General features: G+C 41.9%; 1 protein-coding gene across 1 annotated transcript; it reads right to left on the bottom strand.

Moving 5' to 3' along the window:
* Positions 1-20,497, bottom strand: MSMO1 (methylsterol monooxygenase 1). Its single transcript, XM_082243859.1, has 5 exons — positions 20,215-20,497; positions 12,353-12,501; positions 8,357-8,483; positions 8,086-8,240; positions 1-770 (listed from the first exon to the last, which is right to left on the bottom strand). The coding sequence occupies exons 1-5, from the start codon at positions 20,461-20,463 to the stop codon at positions 572-574; spliced, it is 879 nt and encodes a 292-aa protein (XP_082099985.1). The 5' UTR covers positions 20,464-20,497; the 3' UTR covers positions 1-571.
* Positions 20,498-24,070: the final 3,573 nt, after the last annotated feature.

Below are 24,070 nucleotides of genomic sequence, written 5' to 3'. Positions count from 1 at the left end.
CAATGAGCCAAATAATTCAGTATGGAGAGGGGGCCCTGAATACTACAGCTAAAATAGCACCGTGAGCAGGGTAAGGTGCAAATTCCTGGAAAAACTTGTACCATCAACAAAAATAGAGGATCAAAGTGATTGCCACAGTGGAGAAGACACCATTCTGTGGAAAAATGTTAAATAATTAAAACATGTATTATGTAAAAAAATAAAATCAAGCATGTCAAAAAGTAGACACTTTTATATGAACAAAGCCATCACCAAAGTGAAGGCAAGAAAAGAACAATTCTTGCAGTCTCTATATCCTTTTAAAGTTGCACGTAGCAAGTAGCCATCGACTGTGTCTAAAGAGTTTTGGGTCACTTAGGGTTCTTAGTTTGACTTTAAGGCCAATGTGACATCTGTATGCTGGCAGCTGCAGCTGTCAATCGGTTTGTTGCTGGTTTCCACACATATTACTCTTCTGCAGACAAGCTGCATACAAGTCCGTGTCTTCTTCCATCTGTGATAGCTGTGAGGATTTATTAAGAGCATTGCATGATCTGAATGCTGGAAAATTAGGCAGCCTTTAAAAAATAAATTATTTGGTCTTCTTTGCTTCTTGTGTCATGACTTTCATTCTGTAACTGTTGTACTGAGAGTCTGTGTTGAAGAGTTTGTCCCACCATGTAAATGTTGATGCGTAGTTACCAATGAAATTCATGTGATGAAAGTCATGGAAACGGGAGCCAGCATAAAATGGGACCAGGTGTAATGGATTCAGAGGAATGTCATAACCACTGAAAAAGATATAGACGTATTATTTCAAAGGCAATCAACACAACAGGTTATTGTTAAGCAGACAACTGACAGTTCATCAAATGATATGTTAATCATATAATACAAGCTTCATTTCTCTTGTGACATCTGTGAAACCTGTCTAAATGCACACAAAAAAGAACCATATTCTGGTTAGTTATCCTGACTCTGAAACGTAATGCTGGTTCTAATATGTATCATCTTTTGCCCTCACACCTGTCTCAGCATGGCTGACTTTATCTAAAGCAGACCCAAAGGCCAAAACACTTTTGTGGGGAAAAAAATTAAAAAAAAAAAATCTAAAAAAAAGGCCGAAATTCAATAGTTATTTTACATACTCAAGATAGAAAGTATTTTGTTTTATATATATATATATATATATATATATATATATATATACAGTGGGTACGGAAAGTATTCAGACCCCCTTAAATTTTTCACTCTTTGTTATATTGCAGCCATTTGCTAAAATCATTTAAGTTCATTCTTCTTCCTCATGAATGTACACACAGCTCCCCATATTGATGGAAAAACACAGAATTGTTGACATTGTTGCAGATTTATTAAAAAAGAAAAACTGAAATATCACATGGTCCTAAGTATTCAGACCCTTTGCTGTGACACTCATATATTTAACTCAGGGGCTTTCCATTTCTTCTGATCATCCTTGAGATGGTTCTACACCTTCATTTGAGTCCAGCTGTGTTTGATTATACTGATTGGACTTGATTAGGAAAGCCACACACCTGTCTATATAAGACCTTCCAGATCACAATGCATGTCAGAGCAAATGAGAATCATGAGGTCAAAGGAACTGCCTGAAGAGCTCAGAGACAGAATTGTGGCAAGGCACAGATCTGGCCAATGTTTACAAAAAGATTTCTGCTGCACTTAAGGTTCCTAAGAGCACAGTGGCCTCCATAATCCTCAAATGGAAGACGTTTGGGACGACCAGAACCCTTCCTAGACCTGGCCGTCCCGGCCAAACTGAGCTATCGGGGGAGAAGAGCCTTGGTGAGAGAGGTAAAGAAGAACCCAAAGATCACTGTGGCTGAGCTCCAGAGATGCAGTCAGGAGATGGGAGAAAGTTGTAGAAAGTCAACCATCACTGCAGCCCTCCACCAGTCGGGGCTTTATGGCAGAGTGGCCCGACGGAAGCCTCTCCTCAGTGTAAGACACATGAAAGCCCGCATGGAGTTTGCTAAAAAAACACCTGAAGGACTCCAAGATGGTGAGAAATAAGATTCTCTGGTCTGATGAGACCAAAATAGAACTTTTTGGCCTTAATTCTAAGCGGTATGTGTGGAGAAAACCAGGCACTGCTCATCACCTGTCCAATACAGTCCCAACAGTGAAGCATGGTGGTGGCAGCATCATGCTGTGGGGGTGTTTTTCAGCTGCAGGGACAGGACGACTGGTTGCAATCGAGGGAAAGATGAATGCAGCCAAGTACAGGGATATCCTGGACAAAAACCTTCTCCAGAGTGCTCTGGACCTCAGACTGGGCCAAAGGTTTACCTTCCAACAAGACAATGACCCTAAGCACACAGCTAAAATAACGAAGGAGTGGCTTCACAACAACTCAGTGACTGTTCTTGAATGGCCCAGCCAGAGCCCTGACTTAAACCCAATTGAGCATCTCTGGAGAGACCTAAAAATGTCTGTCCACCAACGTTTACCATCCAACCTGACAGAACTGGAGAGGATCTGCAAGGAGGAATGGCAGATGATCCCCAAATCCAGGTGTGAAAGACTTGTTGCATCTTTCCCAAAAAGACTCCTGGCTGTATTAGATCAAAAGGGGGCTTCTACTAAATAATGAGCAAAGGGTCTGAATACTTAGGACCATGTGATATTTGAGTTTTTCTTTTTTAATAAATCTGCAACAATGTCAACAATTCTGTGTTTTTCTGTCAGTATGGGGTGCTATGTGTACATTCATGAGGAAGAAGAATGAACTTAAATGATTTTAGCAAATGGCTGCAATATAACAAAGAGTGAAAAATTTAAGGGGGTCTGAATACTTTCCGTACCCACTGTATATATATATATATATATATATATATATATATATATATATATATATATCTTCTCTATTCAGGTTTGGAACAAAAAAAGGCCACATTGTGTAATTATCAATTCTAGAGCAGCCTTTCTTCACCATTTAACATCAATGAACCCTTAAGAGCCTATTCACATTAGCGCGACTTGTCAGCCTGACAAGTCGCGCTCGGTCGCGGTCCATTGATTAGCACAGGACCCATTCTAATAGGAGCGACACAAGGCGCTCCGACTTAGAAAAAGGGTCCTGTACTACTTTGGGGCGACCTGGAGGCAACTTGCATAGACTTCCATTATGTGAAGTCTCTGCAAGTCGCGCCGAAGTCGCGGTGCACAGCGGTGCACGCGACTTCACAGGTCGCCCCCCGAAGTCGTGTCGTGCTAGTCTGAATGGGCTCTGAAAGTACTTTTTGGTTTCAATGAACCGCTACCAATAATTCCTATATCTACGACTCATGGTAAATTAGTGTGATGGTCACTGGGAAAAATCCCCCTCTTACAGATAGCTAAAAAAAGATAGTTGTTAGTGGTTACTTATCTGAGAGGCAGAAATTGTTTATTGCTCAAGGAACCCCTAGCAACCCCTGGAGAAACAATAGGGCTCCACAGATCCCTGGTTGAGAAAGACTGTTCTAGATAAACATTTTCCAATGGTAGAGGTGATTAAAAGGCCAAGGTGGCCAAGGTTTTCCTAATAATCTGTAGTTTTGTGTAATTTGCACAATCTTTAATTGGTTATCCATTATATATTTTGCTAAGAACCATTACAAATCTTGGATTTGAGGGGATTTATAGTAGTCTGCAATATGCATTGTGACTACCATAAGCATTCAGGAGGTTCCACCATTTACTCAGTTTTTCTTTAAAAAGAAGGCCTCACGCAGACTGGACATTTTGCAATATCTCCTAAACGCCTTTTCTCCTGGCACCAGTGTTTTGTTTTGGTGGAAGAAAAGCTTGACACTTGTAAATTCATGTTACTCATTTAGGCATGTCAAGCATTTGGGCATTAATTTTTTTATTTTTGGCCGGAATATTTATTCTGACCATTGGAATGAAATAACATTTAAGCGCTGAATGTTCCTTGTGTTAAAGCACGTTTAGGTGTATCAAGTGTTTTTTCTGCCAAAAAGCTGCTACGCCTGGATACGCTGGCAGTATTTTTATTCTGCCTCTAAACGCCCCTTCCTCCAAACTCCACTAAATTCTTATACGTAATGCACACATAGGCAAACATGCAGGAGCATTTAGAGGCAGAAAAAAAAATGCCAGACGCACCTAACAGCAGGTTTAAAAACATACAGTATGCATGAGGCTAAAATATGGTGGCATTTAAAATAGGGGCAAATGGAATTTCAATTGAAGCACCGCTGAATTAGTTTAGTTTAGTTTTCTTTTTATAGGCATGCACAAAATACTTATAAAATACAAAAAAAAAAGACCCTCGCGAGCTACCATGTGTGTTCACTAAAAAAAGTTTTGTAAATTAAATAATGTTGAGGTCACAAGCTGCTGACACTGATCACATTCCCATAATTATGTGCAAAGTTCAACCAATTCCATATACAGTAAGTGCCGCGCTACGTTCCCGTTTCTATCTTAAGCAATCCAACAAATATTGTGACAATACATACAACAAAGTGAAATCAATAAAACATCAATACACCTCCAGTTGTATGTATTGACACAATATTTGTTGGATTGCTTAGGATAGAAAAGGGAACATAGCGTAGCACTTACAGTATCTTCCCTCACATCTTTGTAAATAGTTTATTATATCTTTTCATATGACAACACTGAAGAAATGACACTTTGCTAAAATGTAAAGTAGTGAGTGTACAGCTTGTATAACAGTGTAAATTTGCTGTCCCCTCAAAATAACTCAACACACAGCTATTCATGTCTAAACCGTTGGCAACAAAAGTGCGTACACCCCTAAGTGGAAAATTGGGGCCAATTAGCCATTTTCCCTCCCCAGTGTCATGTGACTTGTTAGTGTTACAAGGTCTCAGGTGTGAATAGGGAGCAGGTGTGTTAGATTTGGTGTTATCACTCTCACTCTCTCATACTGGTCACTGAAAGTTCAACATGGCACCTCATGGCAAAGAACTCTCTGAGGATCTGAAAAAAACAATTGTTGCTCTACATAAAGATGGCCTAGGGCCCTAGGCTGTAAGAAGATTGCTAAGACCCTGAAACTGAGCTGCAGTACGGTGGCCAAGACCATACAGCGGTTTAACAGGACAGGTTCCACTCAGAACAGGCCTTGCCATGATCGACCAAAGAAGTTGAGTGCATGTGCTCAGAATCATATTCAGAGGTTGTCTTTGGGAAATAGACACATGAGTGCTGCCAGCATTGCTGCATCGGTTGAAGGGCTGGGGGGTCAGCCTGTCAGTGCTCAGACCATACGCCGCACACTGCATCAAATTGGTCTGCATGGCTGTCGTCCCAGAAGGAAGCCTCTTCTAAAGATGATGCACAAGAAAGTTTGCAAACAGTTTACTGAAGACAAGCAGACAAAGAACATGGTTTACTGGAACCATGTCCTGTGGTCTGATGAGACCAAGATAAAGTTATTTGGTTCAGATGGTGTCAAGCGTGTGTGGAGGCAACCAGGTGAGGAGTACAAAGACAAGTGTGTCTTGCCTACAGTCAAGCATGGTGGTGGGAGTGTTATGGTCTGGGGCTACATTAGTGCTGCCGCACTGAGGAGCTACAGTTCATTGAGGGAACTAGTATTACCAACATGTACTGTGACATACTGAAGCCGAGCATGATCCCTGCTCTTCGGAGACTGGGCCGCAGGGCAGTATTCCAACATGATAACAACCCCAAACACACCTCCAAGACGACCACTGCCTTGCTAAAGAAGTTGAGGTTAGAGGTGATGGACTGGCCAAGCATGTCTCCGGACCTAAACCCTATTGAGCATCTGTGGGGAATCCTCAAACAGAAGTTGGAGGAGCGCAAGGTCTCTAACATCCACCAGCTCCATGACGTCGTCATGGAGGAGTGGAAGAGGACTCGTGTGGCAACCTGTGATGCTCTGGTGAACTCCATGCCCAAGAGGGCAGGGCCAATTTAGACATTTTCACTTAGGGGTGTACTCACTTTTGTTGCCAGCGGTTTAGTCATTAATGGCTGTATGTTGAGTTATTTTGAGGGGACAGCAAATTTACACTGTTATACAAGCTGTACACTCACTACTTTACATTTAAGCAAAGTGTAATTTCTTCAGTGTTGTCACATGAAAATAATAAAATAAAATATTTACAAAAATGTTAGGGGTGTACTCACTTTTGTGGGATACTGTATATGAAATTGGTTGCACAAAATACTTAAATCGGAACTATAGGAAAGCAACAAGCTATATAAATGACAGTATGTTAAAAGCTCCATGTTTGTGAATAGAGATAACGTGATATTGTTTGTTAATCGGCTATCTCATCTGAGTTGCTAATGACAAGAGTCAATATAAGCTGTCAGCACTATTGCACTGCATACTGAACATATTAAAATGTAGCCAAAAAGTAAAAGAGGGAATGTGAAGGACTCTAAGGGTCCATTCATACTTGTGCAACTTAAAAATCGTGTGATTTTCGTTGCGACTTTACCCTGCGACCTTGATGCTACTTTGATACGATTTTGATGTGGCTTTGGATGACTGCGACTTTGTTTGTTTTGTTTGTGCGCCAAAAAGTCGTTAGACATGTGCAGATGGGAAAAATTTGTTTAGTTTAATTTGGTTTCTTTATTTTCTAACGTATTTCAAGTTTTCATAACTATTTAAATTCACATTGGTTGAAAATTGATAGAACGATTCGAATTCTGTGTGAAGAATAGCTGTTTTTTAGGGAGCAGGCAGGGCAGCTGGCTTCGGCATCCTTAACAACCGATAACTTATCAGCTGTCAGCGGGCTTCCCTACTGACAGCTGAATGAATGTAAAAAAATACTGGCAATGAAAAAAATGGAGTGTCCCCCCATAAATACCAGGCCCTGCGGGCGTTGTGGCATTTAAGAATCCCAGATCCCGCCCCCCCCCATGTGAATGAGTAAGGGTAAAAAACTCTGGGACCAGAGGAAGGATACAACTGTCTGCCTGCTCAACCGGGTGACAGCTCTTAAATAACTAGGGGGTGGGGCCACCCAGGGAAGTCACTGGGTGACCCTACCCCTTTGTGGCGTCATCGACTGAGGGCATGCCCCCTATTCATTCCCTTAAGGTGGGTAGGGATCTGGGGGCCCAGATTTCCAATTTCCGAAAAGCCCCCCGCCTGCAGATCCCCACAACCTCCGGCCAGGTTTATGGGGAAGAGGCCCTTGTTCCCATCGACATAAATTTTTCTCTTAGGGAAATACGGGGAGCCACTTGTCTTGCGCCTTTGGGGTCCAAAGTTGCATGACAAAGTTGCATAAATGTGAATGGAGCCTAAAGCTTCTTTGGTGGGTCCAAAAACAGAAACTCAAATAGACACACAATCTTATAAGAGATTGTTGTTTGACGCTAAGGATTATAGCAAAGTTAAGCTGGCCATAGATTAGTAGTTTTTTTTTTTTCGTTCAGCAAGCAAGGATGAAAGAAAAAAACCCAGATCCCTCCATCTACACCAGTGGCCTCCAAACTGCGGCCCTTTGCCTGCCTTTATCTGCCCTTGGGACACTATTCCTCCCACTGATACGAGACACTATTCTGCCAACTGACAGCAACAATAAAGCACAATATGTCCCACTGACACCAATATTGGGGTACTATTCCTCCCTATGATACCAATGATGGGGCACTGCTCCTCCCCCAATACCAAATGTGGTGTAGTTTACGCCCACTGATGCCAGGAAAATGTTAACTACTGCTGGTCAAAGTCTGGCCTCCCTAAAAGCTAAAGGACAATAAACAGAGTCTTTGTTTGGAAAGTTTGGAGGCCCCTGATCAACACAAACCTATTTGAGATAGGAATCCCCCCTCCCTTCCTTGTATTCTGACAGAAGGACCTGGTGCAGCTAAAGCCGCAGATTGACAAAGATGTTTCAACTTGTTGGCCCGACAAAAGTCAATCCAACGATCCACTTCTGCCAAACAGGGATGACCACACATTGATCATTGATTGATCAAAATGTAGCCAATGCCTGCTGAACAATCTGAATTTAGATCTGTTTATGTCCAACTTTTACAGTCAAATCAAATACCACAGGCTGCAAGCAACTGTTTATTACATATATCAAATCTGCTTACCTGTGGACATCTATTGTTTCCATAAGTCTGACTGTAACCCAGGCCCACAGAAGAATGACGTGATTACAGAAAATCATGATTCCGATAAAAAATCCAGCTCCTAATATCAGTGTTTCCAGAGGATGTGCATACTCAGCCTGCATCCCAAATGGAGACTGCAACACACATACAGCACATGTTATAACCATGGATCAGTAACACACTTTATTTATAGAGAAGACATTATTCATAAAATAGAATTCAGTTGTAGTAACAAGAAAATTGTAATCACCAAAAACTCATGATGCACTTTGTGGATGTACTTGTAGATGCGCTTGTGGTGGAGTGCACGGTGGAGGAAATAATGCCAGGTATCTTCAATGACGGCACAACCAAAACATTGGGCCAGTAATATATACCTGTAATCACAAAAACAAAGCAATAGAGTGGATATATAGACAAAAACATAATTTACTTTCTAAGCAATACTCTTTATGTAACCACTAACATAAGGCAAAAAACTATCATTTGCTAAATTTACACACAAAATATTGAAGTGAGTTCTTTAAGCATAATATATTGTAAATGCTCTGTCCCTCAGGGGACAAAGTACAGCTAGGGCCCCTTCACTCTCTCCTGGGGCCATCAGACAACATCCTTGTGAGGACATGGCTGCTTGATAGCCTTGTCTCAGTTCCAGACACTTGCCAAAGACAAGCAGTGGCAACAGGAATATGGCGGATTGTGGAGGGGAGGCTAGGGGATAGGGCATGTCAGCCTTCTTCTGTTGTCACCTGTCCTGGCAAAGTGCTTATGCCTCGTACATACGCAATGATTTTCGGCCGACCAATCGGTCGACTTTTGTCCAGTGTTGTTGTGTTGGTTGAAATGTGCCTAGACTGCACACAAATTTTCTCAGCCAACAAAAACCAACTTCAGAAGTGATGCCATGTGCTGGTTTACTTTCCGTGTGTTTTTTCTTCTCTGAGCATGCCCAGTCTTGCTCATCAGATTTTTGTCTGCCGAAATTTGTACTGACTGATGGAAAACCGGCCATTCTGTTGACGGCCAACAAAAATTTTATAGCATACACACCAGATTTTGTTTGGCCGAAAAGTCAGAGTCAGTTGTCGAAAGCATCATACTAACAAGCCGAAAATCGGCCGATCGGGCGTTGGCCGAAAATTCACGGCCAACTATCGATGCGTGTGTACGAGGCTTTAGAATGGAACCAAGCACAAGTTATCAAGCAGCTGTCTTCGTGCTAGCTAGCTACGTTGTCAGGTGATTGGGCGAGTGGAGAGGGGGAGGGGGTGGGTCACCCCATCCAACCTTGTAGCTGGGTTACAAAGGAACATGGGACCTAGTACTAAATAAAAAGAAAATGAAAAAATATTTCAGATAAGAATGTATATTGTAGATGTGTCATTTTTGTATTTACCTCCACACAACGTCTGCAACTGAACATATACAGTGGATAATACAATTATTAATCAAGTAAAGGTACTGTAGATGGTATCCAGATTAGTAACTGTGTGCACACATTTAAATAAATGCTGGACTGATTATAGGAATGTTACCAACAGTTCCATATCCTGTACTTTCCCTATGGCCTGGGAACTGTTAGGGTCTATCAGTTGGCATTCTTGATATTTGTGTTATTTTTACTCTCTTTGCTGAACGTGTTTTTGTAAATTTGATATTTCAGGCAATTTTAACCATTTTTTAATTGAACACTTCAAGGTAATCTTGACCATTTAGATTGCCTCCATGCTGTTGTGTGCCTTGATCTATTTGATAATTTGTGCAAAAATAAGATGAATAAAAGTAACTGATTTGCTTGAGGATTGTCCTGTGTATGGCCAATATAAAACTTCAGACTGCAGACCTAGGCATTGTACTGGGAGCAGCCAGGAAAAAAGAGGAAGCACTGGGTTTTACAGATGTGTGTTACTGCTGCACTTTACAGTAGTCAGGCCAGATATTATTCAGTTATTATTCAACTCTGCATTTAACGCATAACAAATATGCACATATGTGAGTTACATTGCAAGCTTTTTGTTTAGCTTGGTTTTGGGCATACACTTGTAGGAGAACTCCAGGCAGATCTTACAGACACTGATTATTGTAGTTGGGTAATCCTTATTAAGGTCGGATTCACAGTAGTGCAATTTCAGATAGTTACATAGTAGGTGAGGTTGAATAAAGACAATAGTCCATCCAGTTCAACCTGTGTAGGTGTGTGTGGCCGTAATCATCTCTCATACCCCTTAATGTCCTGATCCTTGAGATGTATGTCTAAGAGTCTTTTGAAAGTAGCCATACTCCCCGCAGAAACCACCTCTTGTGGTAGAGAATTCCACAATCGTGTAGCCCTAACAGTAAGGAACCCCCTGCGTTGCCTGAGGTTAAATGCGACTTGAGACTCACAGAATCGCATGACAATGGAAATCACATTGTTTTCAATGGTGCCCGTCCACATCAATGGGAGAAAACAAAAAATGATACCTCTGGGGTTAAAGCCCCACAGTGGTATAGGGAAGAGGTTAATGACTGGCAATAACTACTTAGAAAAGCCTGCCTTGTTGCAATCCCAGCTTAATTTTGGTCCCAAAAAATATGCAAACCAAATTCAAAAAGCAACTACATAATCACACTGAAAATTTAATCAAACCGCACCCGCAGAGGTGCGTATTTAGCCTCAAACTTAATTTTAGTAAAGCCCTCCCTAAACCGCTTCTAGACCACCCCAACCCATGCACATATACTGCAGAATGGTGGCCCTTCAGTGCGAAATCACGTACCTGTATGACTTTTTTTCCGGGTCTGGGCGATCGTTCCCGCGAGAGGCAGAACGGCAGTCTGCCTATATAAATAAGGCAGATTTCTGTTCTGTGAGGGGACGATGGAGATCCTGTGTTTCTGCTAAGCAGAAACACGGATCTCTGTCTTACTCCAGTCAAAGCATCTCCCTAACAGTGAGCAAACACTCCCAGCACATATTTAACCCTTTGATCGCTCCTGGTGTTAACCCCTTCCCTGTGAAAGCCATTAATACAGTGACAGTGCATTTTTTTTAGCACTGATCACTGTATTGGTGTCACTGGTCCCCAAAAAGTGTCACTAAAGCCCCGTATACACGTACCGATTGTCGGCCGTAAATATTCGGCCGGCGACCGATCGGCCGATTGTAGGCTTGTTAGTATGATGCTTCCGACAGCCGACAGCGCATTTTCGGCCGAACAGAATCTGTCGTGCAAGCATTAAAATTTTTGTTGGCCAACAACAGAACGGCCGATTGTTCGCCAGTCAGTACAGAATTCGGCCGACAATCAGCAGATTTGCAAGACTGGGCATGCTCAGAAAAGAAAAAACACACGGAAAGTTAACCATCACATGACATCACTTCTGCAGTCGGCTGCTGTTGGCCGACAAAATTTGTGTGCAGTCTTTTGCAGTTTTCAACAGACATGACAGCCCGGGGACAAAAGACGGCCGATCGGTACGTGTGTACGGGGCTTTATGCCCCCTACACACGTGCAGATTATCTGCAGACTTTTGTCTGCAGACTTACCTTTTCTATGTAGTGCAAGGGCCTGCCGGATTGCATACAAATTGAAAGTGTTAAGGTTTGACCTCATATTATATGGTTTTGGTAAGTCTGCAGACAAAAGTCTGCAGATAATCTGCACGTGTGTATGGGGCATTAGTGTCAGATTTGTCTGCCGCAATGTCGCAGTTAAACTGTTTACTGCCATTACTAGTGAAAAAAAAAAAAAAGAAATTCCATAAATCCATCCCATAGTTTTCAAAAACATGTTGGCCGAAATTAATGAAGAAATTAGAATTTTTACATTTTTTTTTAGCAGAAAGTAAAAAATATTGTTTTTTTGTTTCTTTTTTTCAAAATTGTCGGTCTTTTTTTGTTTATAGCGCAAAAAAATAAAAAATGCAGAGGTGATCAAATACACCAAAAGAAAGCTCTATTTGTGGGAAAAAAAGGACATAAATTTTTTTTGGGAACTGCTTCGCACAACTGCGCAATTGAAAGTTAAAATAACGCAGTGCCATATCGCAAAAAATGGCCTGGTCATGAAGGGGTTTAAACCTTCCGGAACTAAAGTGGTAAAAGAATAAGGAAAGTCGGCCGGTTCAGCAGGATTTTCAGTCCATGAATACCCTGATTAGGTATGACTAGTGTGTTGGTAGTTGGAAGATCATCAATAGCAGCCCCCACTCTTATTTCTCCCCTGTTAGGATTCCTTTAAAACCAATAAAAGTCTCTCACCATCGAGGCATGCTATTCCAGTCATACGGAATGTTGAAGAACTCTGTAAAGTAGTACGTGCCGCAGATCAGAGGAAGCTGGATGCAGAAATGATTGAATAGGAGCATTTTAAAGCATCTCCACTGGCCTTCCCATGTCTCCGGCCTGTCCTATAATAAATGATACATGGATGCAATCAGAACATGAGATGCTGATAATAACCATACGGTCAGTACTTTAAGAAAAAGCTACAAATCAAATAAAAAGACACTACAGTAGTAAAGTCATAGAATTTACACATGCTAGGATTTTTCCTCAATGCTTATTCACAACATTTGGACATAAGTGTATTTCCTTTAAGGTCTAGGACAGCCTTTCTCAATCTTTCACCCCAGAGCAACCCTTGAAATGTTTTCAGGTCTTGGGGAATCCCTGCTAAAATGAATTAAATTGGGGGACAGTGGAAACAATGTCCCTTACATTGATGTGGGAGGAATGCTCCCTTTTCAGTGGTGGTCAGAATGTCACCCTTGCAGACAGTTAAAAAGATCATTGGTGTCACGCCAAGTGGGTTTGGGCCCTAAACTATGGAGGCACCTTCAGATGGGAGGCCAATCAGCCACAGCTCAAGGAACCCCAATACGTTTAGACTCTACATCGGCAAAAGAGAATTGGAGATTTTCAATTTCCAACAATGCCCCCTGACCATAGCAACTAGAGATCGACTGATTATCGGCAAAGCCAATATATCGAGGGCCGATATGCACTTTCCCTGATATATCAGAATCGGCCTTTTGATTTAACGATATTGCCGATATTTCAGGAAAGAGCTTGTACCGGGGTGATGCCTGCAGCTAGAGGCATCACCCCGGTACCGGTGTCCATAACCGACGGTCGGCTGTCTTGTAATGACAACCGATGCGGCTGAGAAGCCGCTCAGCTGTCATTCAAAGGAGCGGGAGGGGACACCCCCCCCCCTCCCGTGGCTCGCCCGGGTCTCCTGTCCCACCGGGAAACCCGGGCATCCTACCTTCACCGCCGCCGTCTGACCGGGTCTCCATTTCTTTGAATTCGGCGCTGCCGAATACCCAGAAGTGATGTGATGACATCACATCACTTCTGGGTACTGGTGGCGCAGAATTCAAAAACTTACAGCATTCAAAACAGCCAAACTTGGCGTTTTCAATGCTTTTAAGTGCAGAGGAGGGGTTTGGGGTCTTTTAGACCCCCAGATCCCTCCACCACAGTACCTGTAGACATTAAAAAAAAAAAAAAAAAAAACATTTTTTTTTAATGTCCGAAAATATCGGCCAATATCGGCCGATACCGATATCCGATGACCAAAAAATCGGTATCGGCGGTAAAAAAAACGATATTGGTCGATCACTAATAGCAACCATTCAGTTTCAGTTAACAAAGGCCTCTTTCACACTGGCACTCCTGTGTTTAGCTTTTCTAAACGCAGGAGAAGTGATGTGGGAAGTATACACAATTGCTATGATTTCCAGATCACTTCTCCGTACATTTATATGTTCCCGTTTCAAAAACGGTTTAGCCTCGTTTATATGTTTAGAGTTTCTAATTGGATCCTGGACACACAAATGCAATTTTCTCTAAACACAGTATAGCTGACCACACTTAAATCCAGGAAAACACACATTGTGAACGATCCCACTGAAAAATCAATACATGCATTTATAAATGCCCTCTAAACGCATATAAACACAGATTTGACAGTGCCAGGGTGAATGAGATCTAAGGTAAATGATACAATTAAGGGAGAGATAGGTGTTGTGAACAGTGGAGACAATTCTTCTTCTATACACGATACCCAAAATCACAGAGTGGAAAAGTTAACATAATTCCAAAGATATTTCTAAATCATGTGTAAACTATTTGAAATGCTCCCGTCATCCTATAATGTGATTATCAAGCAGCCACTTTAATGAAAACCCTTAAAGGGTAACTCCACTTTCATGGGGAAATAAATAATATATCGAAAACAATTGCGACACAAGTCATATTGAAGTTGAATGGTATTAAAATGTCCTTTACTTTTCAATCTGCAGCTCTGTAATTTTATGTAAAGTGCAATACAATATGGCTACCTGGAGCTGTTCTGTACACAGAATGTGTACAGACCACACCCCAGAAACATCATTTCCTGCTTGTGTGATTGGCTTACTGATTTTCCCAGAAGTCTGCACTGAGGCTGGCCATACATTATACAATTTTCTTACAATTTTCTCTACAATTGTCTTGAAATTTACCTTCAACGATGTAGTACAAAGGCCTACCTAATTGGATACAAGTGAAAGTGTTGTTTAGCTTTGACCTCATATCATATTATATGGTTTGTGGTAAATCTAACAGAAAATTGTACAAGAAAATTGAACATGTATGGCCAGGCTAAGATACAAGTCAGATTTTTTGCATCCCCTGCAACAAAAATGTAATTTTTGGTAAGATACTCCCAATAGGAACACGTCTAAAGGAATGCAAATCCTGACACTTTCCTTATTAGTGCTCTGATTCAGCAACAGCTGGTTGATAATTAGGAAACCACTCACATTTGACCCACTCACTACAGAGGAACAAACAATGATTTCTTCTGAATAACAAAAGGTAGGAATCTGCAACAAAGTTTGTTAACATCCTTGTAATGTACAGAGATCACCCAGATGGGAATGTCCAACCCAGACCCAACTAAACCCAATGCACCAACATCTGGGGTTGCAAGAAGGAAGTAAGGACTCCCAGAGGGTGCCTGCTTTTGTGCTGGGGTCAACGAGATTTTGTCACAACTAATCTTATGTAAGAATCTGCATATTCAGTGTTAACTAATTGAACTAGTGCAGCCGTACTTGTAAAATATTTATATTCACCTGTTATTTAGCTTTACATACTTTGTCTTTGCCTGACTCTTTGAACTTCGAATCACAGGTCAACAGAGATCTGACAGCCGACTGTCTGCTTCCAGGGTTGTACACTTGTGCACATGCATGAGTTTATGCAGGCATAGGAGTGAACCCTAGCATAGCAGCATACAGACATTCACTGCAGGAGGAAACTGTACGCTGCACCCGTGGCTCCCTTATGGCTATTTACGCTCCATGCATGCTGTACACCCTAATGTGGCCATGTGCATGAAGCCTAACGAGGTATGGAGAAAAAAAATACGTCTTTTACCAGTAAGCCTGCAAAAAAAAAAAAGCCTGAAGACTGACATAATTTCATAACCCCAGTCAAGACTACCTCACTTTAAGTTAGAGCACAAGTGTAGGGCTGAAACAACTAATCGATTATGAAAATAGTTGTCAACTATTTTTGTAATCGATTAATCGGTCAGCCGATTAGTTGTCCTGCATACAGAATGGATTATTTGTATTACATATCAGAAAATACAGTGCAACGCACATACAGCTCAGTACACCATCCGTACATGTACTGTATGTAGATGGCAGAGAACTTGTGAATGTGTGAGGAGCAATGCCTCATGGGAAATGTAGTCCTGGGCAAGAGAAGGAACCAATTGATTCTAAAGGCAGAGGTTTTTTTTACACTCTATACAGTACTATACTTTGCTGCATACTATAGGGGCACTTTGAAGGCAGGAGGGCCAGAAGTGCCGTGGGTGGGGGGGCAGATGAGGAGAATCAGTGCTGCTCTGTGCAAAATCATTACACAGAGCGGGTAAGCATGACAAGATTGTTGTTAAAAAGAAAATAATCCAACGCTTGCAATCACTTTAAGGCAAGCATGGCCAACCTGCGGCCCGAGGGCCGCATGCGGCCCAAAACCACAGGCAATGCGGCCCACTGCCCCCTGACATTTTTTTTGAGGAAGGAAGTCGGGTCGGGGGCATGGCCACAGCAGCTTCCAACGGTAGGCAGAGGCTGCCTCGGAGAGGAGGGGGAGGCAAGCATTTGCAGTGTTTCTGACTCCTACCACCATGACCACTTCAAATCACTGAAGTGGTCATGGTGGTTAGAGTGTTCCTTTAATATCTCTCAGAAGAAGTAAACCTCTGTATACTGATTCCATTTCATATGACCATCCTCTAGTTGTGTTAAGTTAGTGCGGGGGGGGGGGGCATTTTATTAATTATATACCTTAACTATAGTATATATTTTATATGCGGTCCAAGAAAATTTCTCTACACTCAATGTGGCCCAGAGAAGCCAAAAGGTTGGACACCCATGCTTCAAGGGCTCTGTGCAGGGAAGATGAGCATCTGAACACAGAGAAGGTGGAGGCCGATAGACTAGAGGTGATATAAGGCATTACAATTACATTTTAAAGTAAAAGTTTTTACTAGTATTTGAGTATAAGTATAGTAGAAAATTAGCAAAACAGTGTTTTAGGTCTTTTAAAAATATTGATCTCTGAATCTGATGTGTACCACATTTAAACCTCTAATAATACATTGATCTGTCTCAGAGTGGATTAAAATCCAAGTATATAGCTGGATATTTATATTTACCACTGAATACAGATATTCAAGAATATTAGCTAAATTATACACCAACCTTTTTTTTTTTTTTTTTTTGAGGTTTTTATCCGATTATTCGATTAATCAAAACAATAATCGGCCAGCTAATCGATTATAAAAATAATCGTTGGTTGCAGCCCTACACAAGTGTGTTAAGTGATAAGGTGAAGGTTTTAAGGGTTAAGGTTAAAGGACGATTTCATATTTTAATAAAAACTGTTACCCCAACCTTCTTAGCCCTCTAACCTAATAAAGATGAAGTTTACTTACCCCTCTTTGACAGCCAATGCCTTCTCCAGCCCAAAATCTCTTTTGTGGTTGACTGCATCTGTGCAGTGAATCCCCATACACTTTAGTCAGGCCCACTCCAAGCATTTGTAGTGTTGGAGTACAGCCTTAGTTAAGTCTATGGTAAGTTACTGCTTGGGTACAGGTACATTTAAGGGTTGGAATCACAAAAAGTGTCAAGGGTTAATGTAAAGAGTACCTCTACTTTTGTTAATAAAAAACAATCCCTTCTGGGTGATCTATGCACATTGCAAGAATTTTACCAATCTTTGTATCAGCGTTCTACCTGTTTCTGTTCTTAAAAAAACTGTATGTTCGTCAATGTCCTTTCCAGTCTGGTTCCAAAATGGGAGTGTCTGTGTTCAATCTAATCAGCTGATGCAGGGTCCTAATGATGAAAGTTGCAGGGTCTGCCTCTCTTAGTAAATAATTAAGCTTAAGGGAAATCTCACCAAAATATCATTGAAGAAGATGACTAAATATGTACTTGTATCTAAGTGCAGACTTCTGGGAAAATCAGAGAGCCAATCACACAAGCAGGCTATAACATTTCTGGGGAAGTTCTACACACCATCTGTGTACAGAAAACCCCCAGGTAGCCGTATTGCATTGCATTTTACAGAACATTACAACACTGCAGTTTGAAATGAAAAGGTAATTTTAAAAAACAATAAATTACAATATGGTGTGTGTAGCAATTGTATATGCTAGATTATCTTTTTTGTTTAATCTGCTAATTTTTAGAGTTCCCCTTTAAATGTTCATTTTGAGGGGGCTAGGTTAAGTGTTAGAGCCGGTTCACACTAGCGCGACTTGTCATGTGACTTGTCAGCCTGACAAGTGGCGCTCCCTCGCGGTCCATTGACCGCTACAGGAGCCGTTCTAATAGGAGTGACACAAGTCGCTCCGACTTAGAAAAAGGGTCCTGTACTACTTCGGGGCGACCTCGGAGCGACTTGCATAGACTTCCATTATATGAAGTCCGTGCAAGTCGCTCCGAAGTCGTGGTGCATGGGAATGAACAAGTTGCCCTCGAAGTAGTAAGGAGTCGTGTCGCCTCAGTGTGAACCGGAAAAGTAGGCGCAAACACCTAGTGCATTACGCGTGGTACTGTTAAAATAATTTAATAAAATGCTGAATGCATACTCACGAACATGAAGAATTAAAATCGTATTGCAAATTCCCGTCACCCATGTGTTGGACCATGTCCTGGAAATTGCGACCGCTAACGCGTTTCGGAAGTCAAGCCCCCTTCCTCAGAGCTTAGCGTCAGCGGTCGCAATTTCCAGGACATGGTCCAACACATTGGTGACGGGAATTTGCAATACGATTTTAATTCTTCATGTTTGTGAGTATGCATTCAGCATTTTATTAAATTATTTTAACAGTACCACGGGTAATGCACTAGGTGTTTGCGCCTCCTTTTCCTTTCTTTTATGCATCCGTTTGGAGTTCCCTGACTAAGGAGAGCAGCACGCCAGTCTTCCCCTTCGGAGTGAGCGCTTGGCTGATATATTTGTTCAGTGTGAACCGGCTCTTAGGGTTTGTCAGTGAAGAGCTTAGTGTAAATACCCTAGGAGAGCTTCCTTGTTTTTGTATTGTTTTCAGTGCAGAAGTGCCCATATGAAAATAAAGAAAAACTAGATTGCAGGTTTCCAGCACTGAAAACAGACACGCAGCAGGATCTGGGATCTGTATTACCCACTATGTAGAACATTCTGAAGTATAAAATTACAAAAGGTGCACTCATTTTTTTGAGAAATGTTCATTTTAAGCAGAATAAAAAGCTAGATGGCATTGCAGAGAGTTTTAAAACCTCACTGAAGGCAGAAAAGAAAATATCCTTGTAGCCCCCCCCCCCCCCATCATAAAGGCTAAATGTTCATTAAAGTGGAGCTTCACCCAAAAGGGGTACCTAGTTTTGACAGGTACCTGCTTTTACTATCCGAGCAGAAGTTTCCCTCCCTGCTGTCTTCTGGGACACATCACAGGTCCCAGAAGACTGTGGGACCCCTCACAAAGCACAGTGTGGCTTGCACATGCACAGTGAGCAGTCGGCTGTGAAGCTGTAAAGCCCACACTGAAGATGCTGGCTTGGGGAGCCAGAGGGCTAGTAAAGAACTAGCCTGGGTGAGGATGGCGCTGGATCCCTGAACAGGTAAGTGTCCTGTTATTAAAAATCAGTAGCTACAGGATTTGTAACTGCTGACTTTTGATTTTTTTTTTTTTTACAGAGTGGAGAACCTTTTAAGTTAATACTTACCTTATTGCTCACTTTGGCAGTCTTCCTCTACCTGTGTGACTGGTCCCCAGTGGGCATATCTCATACCTGATTGGCTACTGTGGAAGCTGACAATCACCATAGTAGTCAGCCTCAATATTCTGGGTCCTGTGTGGATTTCTCTCTAAAAAGTGACCAATAGGGCACGCTCGCTCAGCACAGCTGCCATTAACAGAACGTCTTGTATTTCATTCAATGGATATAAGGAGTTCTCTGTTTGGACAAGGTGGAGATTGTAACATCACCACCTCAACCTTCCAACACAAGGTGTTCTAGGAATAGCAGTAGTGCCAACCAAGTGAAACCCTGTGGTCAGTGTGCAGAAGATGAGCCCTGACCTGTAAGGCTAGGATGACACTTTAGTTTTGCGTGGGCATGGCAGCCTTTTCATTTATATGAGCTGCCGTGCCTCCAGAAAATGCAGAGAAAAGGTCCCTACACCTTTTCTGAAAACACGGCCCAGTTACCATGCAGTGCAGTATGGTTCCCAGTGCCGGGAAACCACGCTGCATTTTCCAGTGTATGGGGGTGCCATTAGAGTTAATGGTACCCCTATGTATCTCCTTAGCGAAAGCACGTTTTTCTGTGCGGGTGGTTGCAGCTGCGGGAACAGGTGCGGACCGGCAGCAGCAACCACCCGTAAAAGTATGAACTTAGCCTTAGACATGAAAAGACCAGGGCTATGACTATCAACTTCCCTAGAGGTCCTTCTGTTATAACATATGCAAAAGTACACTTTGCCAAGCTGGACTGATGTAACTATGCAATCATACCTGGAGTTTAGTAATAAAGAGGAGAAATAATATGTACAGACGGACGCACCTGCTGAATTTTAAACCTCTGCATGAATGGTATGAACTGAAAGAGAAAGCCAGGCAGGCACAACAAGAAGTAGATGGCTTCATGGACAATCAGGGATCCCCATGTGGCAATTTGGAACTTGGTGTAGTTGTCCAGCATATAGATCCAGGCATGTTTAAATGGTCGTTGTAGAGGATTGTCTGGCAGGAGAGAGTCAATGTATTCAACAGCAAGGTATGCCGAGCTGAGGATGCTGTCGTTGGAAGCCATCGAGGAGTCTTAGTACATGGAGAGTGACAGAGCGATGGGGTTTTCAGGTGAGCCTGCAATAAACACATATATACTACAGTCATTCATAGAGAATACAGCAAGATCGGGGGGCAGTCCTTGCTCAAACACAGTATATCACACAATACCAATATATATTCTACTGTGCGAATATCTCTATATCCATCTATATTTAGATTCTTACACACAATACCAATATACATTCTATTGTGCGTATATCTCTATCTATCTATCTATCTATCTATCTATCTATCTATCTATCTATCTATCTATCTATCTATCTATCTTTAGATTCATACACACAATACCAATATATATTCTACTGTGCGAATATCTCTATATCTATCTATATTTAGATTCTTACACACAATACCAATATACATTCTATTGTGCGTACATGTCTAGATCTATCTATATATACTGTATATGTGTGTGTATATATATATATATATATACACATACATACACACACACAAACACATTCTACTGTGTAAACATGTCTATATCTAGCTATACTGTATATATATATATATATATATATATACTCATACATACAATACTGATATACATTTTACTGTATATATATATATATATACACATACACACACACACACACACACACAATCGTGTACTAATAAATATGCACACTATATTTCTAATAAAAATGCAATGAAATACAAGTTGGATCTATATTTCTCATTAAACTATCACCAATAATAAACATACATACTGATATCTGGGCAGTGATTGTATGATAAATGATTGACAAGCGATGTTTTTTGTCTGCTCACCCCTTCTAAAGCCCCGTACACACGCACAGATTGTCGGCCGAACGATCGGCCGTCTTTTGTCCGGTGCTGTCCTGTCGGCTGAAAACTGCAAAAGACTGCACATGAATTTTGTCGGCCAACAACAGCCGACTGCAGAAGTGATGTCATGTGATGGTTAACTTTCCGTGTGTTTTTTCTTCTCTGAGCATGCCCAGTCTTGCTAATCTGCTGTTTGTCGGCCGAATTCTGTACTGACTGACGAACAATCGGCCGTTCTGGTGACGGCCAACAAAAATTTTAATGCCTGCACACCAGATTCTGTTCGGCTGAAAATGCCCTGTCGGCTTTCGGAAGCATCATACTAACAAGCCAACAATCGGCTGATCGTTCGGCGACCGAATATTTACGGCCGACAATCGCTACGTGTGTACGGGGCTTTAGAAGGGGTGGGCAGACAAAAAACATCGCTTGTCAATCATTTATCATACAATCACTGCCCAGATATCAGTATGTATGTTTATTATTGGTGATAATTTAATGAGAAATAAAGATCCAACTTGTATTCCATTGCATTTCATTTCATATACCATTCATTGCATAAGTAGAATGTGCTGTAAATCTAAGGGCGTTCGATCGCTCTATGGGGGAGATATACTAAAACTGGAGCAGTCAGAATCTGGTGCAGCCTTGCATAGAAACCAATCAGCTTCTAACTACAGATTGTCCTATTAAACTTTGATAATAAAACCTAAAAGCTTATTGGTTACAATGCACAGCTGCACAGTCACAGTATATGTAAATCTCCCCCTGTATGTATTATAGATGTATACTTCTAATACATATATAATGATATAAAGCTTAATAATAATACTATTATACAGTAGTGTGTTATAGAAGGATGGAATGGCTCACCTCCCTCAGGACGCCGGCAGTCTGTCAGCGCTCTGTATCCTTCCCTCGTCTTTATATGTTGAACTTTTTCCTTTTCAGCACCGGGACAGAGAATGCTCAGCCGTCACGCAAACACCGAGCGATGTCTTTCCCAGCCTCTGATTGGCCACCACTGCTACGCACTACCAACGTCACAGGAGCGGCTTCGGTTTCTATTGGAGGCAGGCATGGAGTGAGCCTAAGCCGACTTGGACTGTTAACCAATCAGCACCCGGGGCTGGCCCTTGTCACCATTGCCACACCCCCACTAAAGGGAGTACGTTTGTTACATATCGGAGGAAGTTCCCGCTCGGGGGCGGAGCTGGAAGCTGAGGTGGTTGCTAGGGTAACAGCACCGGCCTTCAATTCCGAGTCGCGGGAAGGAAGCGGTTGTCGGTTAGCGTTTTGTTTTAATTGGACGAGAAGCGGACAGGGTACGTCATTGTGGCGTGGTGTACACTCGCTTTCCAGTTAAAATTCACTTGACAGTGTATGAAAGGGTTAACGGAGGTAACATTGGATAGGTGTGGGAGCGGGTGACCGCCATGTGACTCAGCGGGATTATCATGAATGCTCAGTCATGTGTATACATGAGGTGAGGTGTTACTTCAGAGGCTTGTACAGCACTGCGCACACTCCATGCACTGCCTCTAATCAGGCATACCTCCCAACTATTTCATATGGTAATGAGGGACACCTATTAGGAAAAGTATGTAGGCATAGGACACACCCCCTGCCACGCCCCCTTAAAGGAGAATTCTACAAAGAAAAATGATTAGTTAAACCTACAAGTGCTTGTTCTTACCACTACTATTTATTTATATTGGCTTTTGAATTTTACAAATGCAGCAATTTAGAAAATGAATGAATGGTTTAGCACTTGTAAACACTTTTTAAAGAAAAAAAGTGCATTTTATATATAACAGACCAAAATAAGGGACAAATGAGGAGGAAAGAGGGACTTTGTTCCAAACCAGGGACAGTTAAAGCAGTGTTCCAGCCTCCCCTTCCAAAAATTAAAAGTCAGCAGCTACACATACTGTACACATACTGTAGCTGCTGACATTTAACCACTTGCCGACCGCCGCAAGTACATATACTGCGGCGATCAGCCCCTCACAGGCAAAGTGACGTATGGGTACGTCACTAGCCTGTGAGGCTCTGGGGAGCAAGCGCGCGCCGCCGGAGGCGCGCTCCCGCTCAGTCATAGACCCCCCCGCGCGTGTGCCCGGCGGACCCGATGTCCGCTGGGCACTCGTGATCATCTGTGACAGCGGGAGAAAGGCAGGCGGCTAGTGTAAACAAAGCCGCCTGTCATTCTCCCCTGTGTAAGAACAGTGATCATACGGTTCTACTATGTAGGACCGTTGATCACTGTTCCTACACTTCAAGCCACAGCCAATCACAGTAAGAATCACGCCCCTAGGGACACACATAACCCCTCCCTCTCAAATAAAGTTAATCCCTTCACTGCCAGTGTCATTTTACAGTAACAGTGCATATGTATAGCACTGATTACTGTACTAATGTCACTGGTAACCCCAAAAATGTCAGTCAAGGGTCCGATCTGTCCGCCGCAATGTCGCAGTCCTGCAAAAAAATCACAGATCGCCGCCATTACGCGTTAAAAAACAACAAAAATGACAAAAATCTTTCCCTTAGTTAGTAAACGCGATAACTTTTGCGCAAACCAATCAAAATATGCTTTTTGCGATTTTGTTTACCAAAAATATGTAGCATAAAACAAATTGGCCGAAAATGTTAAAAAATTTTGATTTTTACATTTTTGTTTGGGAATTTCATATAAAAAAATGTGAAAAATATTGATATTTTTGCAAAATTGACGCCCTTTTTTTGTTTATAGCGCATGATCAAAAAATTGCACAGGT

The sequence above is a fragment of the Pelophylax lessonae genome (genome assembly GCF_965119305.1).
Source record: "Pelophylax lessonae genome assembly, chromosome: 1".
NCBI classification, from domain to species: Eukaryota; Metazoa; Chordata; class Amphibia; order Anura; family Ranidae; genus Pelophylax; species Pelophylax lessonae.
This window is presented reverse-complemented; position numbering and strand designations above follow the sequence as displayed.

What these genes read in the sequence shown, in the direction of transcription:
- MSMO1 (XM_082243859.1), bottom strand. Translation starts at nt 20,463, where the DNA reads ATGGCTTCCAACGACAGCATCCTCAGCTCGGCATACCTTGCTGTTGAA. An exon ending in TGGAATAGCATGCCTCGATG is followed by an intron (nt 8,484 to 12,352) that starts GTGAGAGACTTT and finishes TTGTGATTACAG; the next exon opens with GTATATATTACTGGCCCAAT. An exon ending in GAAACAATAGATGTCCACAG is followed by an intron (nt 771 to 8,085) that starts GTAAGCAGATTT and finishes TATCTTTTTCAG; the next exon opens with TGGTTATGACATTCCTCTGA.